Genomic DNA, 9,152 nt, shown 5'->3' with positions numbered 1-9,152 from the left:
AGGCAATGGAGTGGCCCTTCCTTCTGGCCCACTTGAAGTTGTTCACATAGAAGGAAAAAGAAACTGGCCAAGTGCCCTTGCTCAAGTGACACTCACTGAATGCTTTTTTGATGATGATGGTGATGATGATGATGATTAAGTCTTGGAACGAGTTCAGAGAAGGACTCTGAAAATAATTACAGAGTTACAAAAGTAAATTAAAGCTGAAAAGAAAAGTTTACAGGAACTAAGATTATTTAACCTAGAAGAGAGAGGCTCAAGATGAAACCCAATAACAGCTTTTAAACAAACAAAAAACTTGGGTCCTCCTTCTGAGGGCTGAGCAAGAGGAAATGGGCTGGAAGAATGTGAGTAAAAGGGCAATGCTCCTCCTCAGTGAGGATTGTTACAAGAATGTGGCCTCTAAAAACAAGATAAACTCCTTGTGATTTTGGAGGTCAAAGATTTGCCCAGGCATGGGCTTTGGTAATGAATTTCAGCACGTAGGTTCTATGGCTAGCTTACATAGTGTCCCTGGAAATCTTCCGATGGTCCCTGAATCTGCTCTAGATTCTAGTACAATTCCAAAGAGGCATTTTTAGCTGGGATCTTTCCTGCTCCTTAATCTTCACATTAAGATTTTTAGCATTTAGATCTTTGTTCCAATGACTGAACGAGCCTGACCAAATCCTAAAGCTTGTCTCACCCCTTAAACTCAAGCATCTCAATTCTAAAGCTACATATCTAGCCTAGTATCCCTGCCTTTTGTTACAGAACTGACCAGTCCAAATCCAGCACCCACGTTTGGATTCTGTTTTGTGTCTCACCTCTGTTTGCATACCACTCTGAATATCAGTGTCCTCTTGGAAAAGCCAGAGAAAAACTCAGGCAACCAAGCATCACTAGACACTGCAGTAACCTCCAGTATCTCTGTGCTCCTTTTCTCTGCAGCATGGGTAGGAGCCCTCGCCATGGGCATGATCTTCTTCTGTTCTCCCATTGTGAGTATATTCACTGACCGTTTGGGCTGCCGGATCACAGCTACCACTGGGGCTGCTGTTGCTTTCATTGGCCTCCATACCAGCTCCTTCACCAGGTAAGGCTGGGGGTTGCTGGATACTTTTTCAAGGCTGAGAATTGGCTTCTTTCTCTAGGCTTTAGCTAGGAACACTGTTCTCATTGCAGAATCCTCTGTGGCTCTGGCCATGTAGGGCCCTCAAATACCTTCCTCCCAAGATTCAGAACACAGTGCAACTCATTTTACATAGAGTCTGCAGGATACATTTGCAAGGAATATCCTCCCCCCACCCCCCCCCAAAAAAAAAAAAAAAAAGACCTAAAGTTCCAAAATATTGTGAGGAGCCTAAGCCTGGTAGCTCATAAATCTGAGCTCAAGTCCTGCTTTGACCACTGAAAAGTTATAGAGTAATCGATGAGCATCCTTTCCCTGTCTGGGTCTCACTTCCTGTATCTTTAAAAGACCACATGGTTTCTTCAGATCTCTCTAAGCTCCACTCTAATTTGGCACACGTTTCACATAACCTTTCCTTTCCTCCCAGAAGTAAGCTACTTAAATGCGTTAGCATTCCCAAATGAATCTTCAGCTGGAAAACAGATAATCTGAGCACATAATCTAGCTATCATGTCTGGCCCTTTTCTGGGTGGCCCTGGCTCTTGAAAGACATAGGGATTCTCATGTCTTGGGCATGGGGAGGATGTTTAGTAACATTCCCCACTGAAGTACAGACCCAAACCCCACCAACCCAGCTAAAACCCAAAGCCTAGACTTATTGGTCCCACTCATAGAACTTGGTAGTGCTAGGTGAGAAGGCTACACATGTATTTCTGCATCATTTCCCATGAGCCCTGCACAAGTGTGTGAAAAGAGGAGGGGAGAACAAATACCCTATCCTACAGCAAGAGAAATGTGAGATTCCTAAACAAATCTGTGGACTTTCTGCCAGACACATTTTGAGAGTTGTGGTGCCTCCTACATGCAGTCTTCCTGTACTGGTAGAGAAGAATGATGGCCTGGAGTCATGAATATAGCCACAGCGACATGTCTGGAATGGAGGTTGAGCTAACTTGAAAGGGACTTGTTCTCTTTTTACGATTCCCCAGAGAAGGTCATGGCGCTCTGTGCTTACATTTCCATACACACTGTCTCAGCTGGCCCCATAGGAGTGAGCCAACTGTCTTAATGACTTGAGCATTTCCAGCTGCCCAGACTACCCTCCAGCTGAGCTGAGATTTGGCTTGGGGTGGTGTCTTGGTTCCAACCCATCCAACTGGAACAAGGGAGAGGGGGAACCTATCCTGCCTGGAACCTTCTCAGCCCTCTCGGAGCAGCAGCTCCAAACTTTTTGAGGACCCTTCATGTGGTCAGCCTCATTTGCCCCCCCAGCAAGCTGGTACCAGATTCTTGTGGGAATGAGCTAGGCCTCTGAAGCATCTGTCATCTCGGGTGCAACGTAGCAGGAGCTTGTTTCTTGAGGCAGAGCACAGCAAAGTTAGCAAATTAGCGACATAAGGATCTCATTTCCCTTGTAGCCCACGTGGGCCATGGCACAGGAGTGAAGTGCACTTAGTTGTGGTGTTTATGCCTGGCACTCTTAGCTCAGCTCACTGGAGGAGGCATTTTTCTCTCTAGCCCATGGCTCCCTACTCTGTTTGCTCTTTCTGTAAGAACATTTTCAAAGCCAAGAAACTCTCCGGATGGTTTCATGTCCGGGGGGAAGAACATAATTGTGCTTGTGGCTAGAACTTCAAACCATTCTTCCTAATGTCTCACATCAGAGCTCTGAGTCTTTTTACATGGTTGTAACAGGGCAGAGCACAGGCAGCACTAGTGAGCCTTTAGCAGGCCCACGTCAAGGGTCACCCATATAGAGCCCAGCTAAAAACATTTACCAGACAGCACCCTGAACTGAATCCCAGTTTCCCCCAAGACTCTTTTCTTCAAGACTATCTCCTCTCCGTTGGATAAGGACCCAGCCCAGTCCAACCCCATAGAATATCCAGAATCTAATGGGAGAAGACCCCAAGGATTCTGACAAAAGAGAAGCAGTCAGCTTAGCTGTAAGTTCAAAGTAGAGACAACCTGTTTGAAACTGAAACCCCTTACTCATGTCCAGTGACTATGGCCAGATGGAAAGCACCAGTGGTGAGAGTTTCATGGAATCAAAGGGTCACCGGCAGTGCAGCCTAAGTCCAGTTCTTTAGTATAAAAGCTGTGTCTGCGTCTGTGTCTGTGTCTGTGTCTGTGTCTGTGTCTGAAGAACAAGAAGTGTGTGGGTTAATTTGATGGCCTGATAAGAACTGTTGCAAAATACATGGAAACATCAAAAAGAAAACAACTATTCACTGGGTTGTGCCAGTATTGTGCGAGGGCAGATGGCTAGCCAAATCGATCTGCCCCATGGCCTTTCCCCTTCTAACACTTTGCCTTCTGTTACAGAAGCTTGTGGAAGAGCAGAGCCTAAGAGTTTGAAGCAATGACCTGTCTTTCTTGGGCTAGGCCTATAACTTGAGGCTTGACTTCCTGTCAATCAAGCAGGCTACTTACTCTAAAGGAGTTAATCCATGTCGTATGCAGCAACAGAGACAGGATTCTGGAAACTAAAGGGACTTCTTAACTCACAGTCCATATATAGGTCACAGTGGGGCTTGACATAAAAGGACTGGGCTATCTGGACCTTGGGCAAGGACACAGAAAAAGGAAGTTATCCTCAGGACATTAGCCAGTCTCTGAAATATTAAGGGCCCAGAGAATGATGACACACCAAACAATGGCTCAGCCTTCCAAGACAAGAGTCTTGGCTCCTTGCAAGCCCTTGTTGTTACTTGGGATAAAACTTTGATCCCCTAGTCTTCTCATAGTGTCTAGGTAAGAAGTTAGATAAAACTATTTCCCCTAAGGCCCAGACTGACTCCTTGTAGCCTCTCACCTAACCTCTGTAATGGCCAATTCTGGTTCTCTCTCTCTCTCTCTCTCTCTCTCTCTCTCTCTTTCTCTCTCTCTCTCCTTTGTTTTGTTTCCCCTAATCCTCTCTCATGGAATGTTATAATCACACAGATCTGGATTAAAGTCCAAGCTTTAATTTTTTAAGCTTTTTTTTTTTTTTTAATGAGACAGAGACTAACTGTTGTAGTCCAAGCTGCCCTTGAACTCTTGATACTCTTGTGTTAGCCTCCTGAGTGCTGGGATTACAGGTATGTGCCATCATAAGTGTCCCAATGCCAAGCATTTTTTAAAGTGCGTGGACAAGGCAAACTTTACTCTTGATCAAGAGGCTAGGAAGAGCCAGTATACATAAACAGAACATGCACTCAGTTTTTAGTGTAACTTGGGTGGTAATTATGACTTGTCCCTGTTGGCTGAAATCTGACCTCACAGTCTTATTCAGTTAGCTAGTCTTAAAAACTTGAAGGCTTCTGGGTATGGTGGCACATGCCTTTGATCCCAGTAGTTGTGAAGCAGAGGCAGGAGGGTCTCTGAGTTCAAGGCCAGACTAGTTTACACAGTTCCAGGACTGCCAGAACTACACAGAAAAGGATCTGCCAAAAGAAAAAGGATGAAGGCTGAACATTTTTATCTGGATTTACTTTAGGCAAATTACCTCTCAGAAGAACCTCTGCATCTTCATCTGCAAAGTAGGGTGGAGAGGTTCCCTATCTGCTCTGCACGTTGGTGGCAAGTGGGGCTGTGGGTAAAAGTAGAGAGGTTTCCAAGGACAAACAAAGGGGGCAGGTAAATTGCTTTCAGGCTGCTGAGGATAGCTCTTGGTGTTTTTTCCACAGCTCCCTTAGCCTGCGCTATTTCACCTATGGGATTCTGTTTGGTTGTGGCTGCTCCTTCGCCTTTCAACCGTCACTCGTCATCCTTGGCCACTACTTCCAACGTCGCCTAGGTCTAGCCAATGGTGTGGTATCTGCGGGAAGTAGCATCTTCTCCATGTCTTTCCCGTTCCTCATCAAAATGCTGGGGGATAAAATCAAGTTAGCCCAAACCTTCCAGGTGCTGAGTACCTTCATGTTTGTTCTGACGCTGCTCTCACTCACCTACCGGCCCCTCCTGCCCAGCTCCCAGGACACCCCAAGCAAGAGAGGTGCCCACACCCTGAGACAGCGCTTTCTGGCGCAGTTCAGGAAGTACTTCAACATGCGCGTGTTCCGCCAACGCACCTACCGCATCTGGGCCTTTGGGATCGCTGCCGCCGCCCTCGGTTACTTCGTCCCCTATGTACACCTGGTGAGGAAGAAGCTGACCTCAAGCCACCTGGAGTCCCAGGGGTGGGGGTGGGGGACATTGAAAGGGCAAAGCTTTGGAAAAAGAGACAGAGCCAAGCGTGGTAAGCTCAGGCCTGGAGCATTGGGAGACTGAGGTAGAAGGGTTGCTGTGACTCTGATGCCAGCCTAGGCTACACAGCGAGACTGTCTCAAAACAAATGAGCAAAGAAGGAACAAAACAGTGACTGGAGATTGGCAGAGAAGTAAAAAGTATGGGTTCAAACAAAACCTTTGTGGAAAATGAGGGTAGTTCCTTAGGGCTAGGCCCGGGATCCATGCTTTCTCCCATGATAAAAGTTTAGATAGAAACCAGGCCTGGTGGTGCAAGCCTGAAATCCCAGCTACTCAGGAGGTTTACTCAGGAGGATTCCAAGTTCAAGGACTGTCTGAACTACAGGATGAATTCAATCTAGTCTGGGAAACTTATCAAAAGTGTGTTTCAAATTTTTTTTTTTAAAAAAGGGGGCTAAAGAAGTAAATCAGTGAATAAACATCACTGAAATTGGTTCAGATGACCCAAGGTATGGTTTGCAAAGACTTTTCTGAGGAGTGCTGCTGTCTGTGGTCAAATGATTTTGTTGAGGGAAAAGCATGTATGGGACCACTCTAGATCCATATATAGCAGTCACTTTACTATATTGACAAATCCTGTAGTTTAAAAGCCCACTGGCCACAGAACTGTCGGTTGTAGAGCAGCTGATATTCTACACAGACTCTGAGATTTTGGGGGGAGGGGCATGCATGTTAAGGATGGAACACAGGGCCTTGACCCTACTAAGCATGTGGTCTACCACTGAGCTACACCCCCAGCCTCTAGACCTCATGTTTCCTCAGTCACACTTGGAAAGAGTTGCCTGGAAGTTGGTAGACTCTTATCTCCTAGTGACCTGCTATTTCAGCCTGTCAGTTTTAAGTCACTGCATGGCGATATCATAGAAGAACACCGAGAGTTTTTAAGGGGTTTGTCTTGTTAGGGCTTAGATGGGTTGGAAGTGCCTAGCCTTGTCAAATGTTTCTCAAAAGCCCAAATTCCAGAGAGTCTAGGATAAGTAGCCTTTGTGATTTCTAGAAGCAGCTGGGGTGGGGGGCTTTTCCTGGAGCTGGGGGACAAAGGGAGGTGCTACTCCAGTCAGAGGCTCTTGTCCTGGTACAGGGAAGTGAGTTGTAGAAACTCCTGGATATTCCAGCATTTAATCAGTCAGTTCATCTTTCTCCTCCTGCTCTGGGGTTCTTGGTGTTATGCTTTTCAGATGAAATATGTGCAAGACGAGTTCAAGGAAATCAAGGAGACCTGGGTGCTCTTGGTGTGTATTGGGGCTACCTCAGGCCTTGGACGTCTTGTATCGGGCCACATCAGTGACTCCATTCCTGGACTGAAGAAGATATACTTGCAGGTGAGTGTCCACTTGTCCACAGCTTACAATAGGTTATCCCTGGGCTCTGAGATAAGATGTACGGTGAGCCACATCATCTTTGTTCTCCTTCCTTCACTAGTGTGCAGTAACGATTCAGTGAGAGCTGTGTATATGGACCCTTGCAGAACACATAGCAGGTAGCTTTGTATTAATAATAGCTCAGCAAATGAAAATGGGAAACTCCGGCCACAAGTAAGATGTGTCCCCAAAGTAAGGATTTTTTTTTAATTGCTTCCCTTACTCTCTTGAAATCTGAAGCACTCTATAGCCCAGTGCCTCTCTCTTCTAGACCAGGCCCAGCTCTGTCACCTCTCACATTTCCAGAGCTACTTAGAATCAGGCACTGGCTCTGAAGTGCCATCCCAGACAGAGACTCTGAGAGTTCAAGGCCAGTCTGGTCTGCATAGCAAGTTCAAGGACATCCAGGGCTTCATAGAGAGAGCCTTTAACAAACAAAAATCCTTAAGTGCCATCCTACCAATGGACACTAAAATCATACCAGAAAAAGCCAAATCCCACTCTTTCTCTCTAGACCTCACTGTCCTTATTTGTGCAGTGAAGAATAATTCTTCCCTTTTCTAACTTGTCATAAAAGTAAGCATTGAAACAAATAGAGAGGTGACCCCAGTTCAGTCCTTTGGACAGTGATACAGGTTTTCTCACACTGTGGGCAGTGACCGCCTTAGTGGGACTCTAGTGATCCCTTTGTGTGTGACCTGGGATCTGTCTGGTTTGAATCTAGGTAGTTTTTGTCTGCCTAGCAGCAGTAGAGTCTTCCTGGCCTGGCTCACGGTTCTGCTCCTGCAACTGGGCTTGCCAAGAGGTGCCACACGATAAAGTCCTGTGGAAGAGCAAAGGCAGCCACAGAACACAAGCAATCACAAATTACCCACAGAAACAGGCTGAGTTTGCACTCACTTCTGTCCTGGGAATGCCCTAAAGCTACTTCTAAGAGACCCTGGCTGTTGGTAATGGTGATTCCACGGTCTTTGGCAGTGTGAAGTGAGTTACTAAATACCATCATGTGTCATGGATAAGGTTCTGATTAATCTTTATGTAGAATTTAATTCTGCTGGTTGCAAGAGCTGGTGAATGCCTCCCCAGAGTTATGGGTTGCCTTGTAGTCCACCCACGTCAACCCAGCATCACACTCAAGGAAAACTGAGAGACAGGCTTCTTTTAATTTTTATTTTATTTCTATTAATTAGAGAAAAGCTTTTTTTTTATCTTGACTTGCTATCTACTGATGATAGTAACACCATGACCGAAAGCAACTTGGGGAGGAAAGAGTTTATTTTATCTTACAACTTATAGTCCATCATGAATGGAGGTAGGAACTTAGAGGCAGAAACTGAAATAGAGGCCATGGAAGGATGCTGCTTACTGGCTTGCTCAATCTGCTTTCTTATATAACCCAGAACCATCTGCCCACAGATGACATTACACATCAATCATCAATCAATCAAATGTCTCATTGGCTTTCTTATAAGACAGTCTGATGGGGGTATGTTCTAAGTTGAGTTCCCTCTTTTAAATAACCCTAGATTGTCAAGTTAACAAAAAACTAACCAGCACACCTATCATTCTCTAAATGATGATGGCAGGCCCAAGTCTCAGAGATAGGTGAACTGCCCAGGGCCAAACCAAGGGCTCGTGACTGGGATAGACAAATTATGAAATGTTTAATTCCTGTGCAAATAGCAGCAAGTGCTCTATCTGAGGGGCTTTTTGCATAGGCATATTTTTGCTCTCCTAGCCTCTTTCATGCATCCCTTATCATGGGTCTTTCCTGCCAGTATGAGCAGCTTCAAGATGCCAGAGAGTCAGGAAGTGAGAATGACCTGGCACCGCACTAGGACTTGCTCTGGCAACAAGGCAGCAGGCCCTGCCTGGTGCCTTAGCTCACCTGCTGCTCACCACGGAGAAGCAGCGGAGAGGCAGGGCCTGTACTGCTTTTGCATTCTATGTTGCAGCTAGAGTTCTAAGGGACAAAGATGCACAGCTAGTTAGAGGCTAAGCTAAGTAGAACCCAGGACTTCTGCTGACTTCCCCTACCCTCCTTCTTCTTACATGACCCAGTTTCACCACTTGGACTAATATATTAGAACATAGCTGAGACATCTTTTTCACCATATAGCCTAATCCCTCACTTTATGAATTTTGAGGGTTTGGGGATGGGGCGGGGGTAATTCAGTCAGTAAACTGCTTTTCTTGTAAGTATAGGGACCTGAGTTTGATCATGAGAACCCATGTTTTGAAAAGCTTGGCAATAAGAAAAGAGGGGACAGCAAGCTGGCTCAATGGGTAAAGGTGTTTGCCATGCAAGCCTGACAACACACAGGTAAAAGGAGAGAACCAACTCTACAAAGTCATTCGTTTACCTCCAAATGCTCTCTCTCTCTCTCTCTCTCTCTCTCTCTCTCACACACACACACACACACACACACACACACACACACACACACACAC

At 45.8% G+C, this 9,152-nt stretch overlaps 1 protein-coding gene across 1 annotated transcript in view; it reads left to right on the top strand.

The window, feature by feature from the left end:
* Positions 1-9,152, top strand: part of Slc16a2 (solute carrier family 16 member 2) — a 154,088-nt gene that overhangs the window by 137,899 nt on the left and 7,037 nt on the right. The window contains exons 2-4 of the mRNA XM_055592413.1: positions 931-1,075; positions 4,780-5,230; positions 6,519-6,662. Coding sequence (XP_055448388.1) covers positions 931-1,075; positions 4,780-5,230; positions 6,519-6,662 — 740 coding nt within the window. The remainder of the gene's footprint in view (positions 1-930; positions 1,076-4,779; positions 5,231-6,518; positions 6,663-9,152) is intronic.

Source organism: Psammomys obesus, unplaced genomic scaffold (genome assembly GCF_907164565.1).
Source record: "Psammomys obesus unplaced genomic scaffold, mPsaObe1.curated_primary_1811, whole genome shotgun sequence".
Lineage (NCBI taxonomy): Eukaryota > Metazoa > Chordata > Mammalia > Rodentia > Muridae > Psammomys > Psammomys obesus.
Note: the sequence above shows the minus strand (reverse complement) of the source record. Positions and strands in the feature narration are given on the sequence as shown.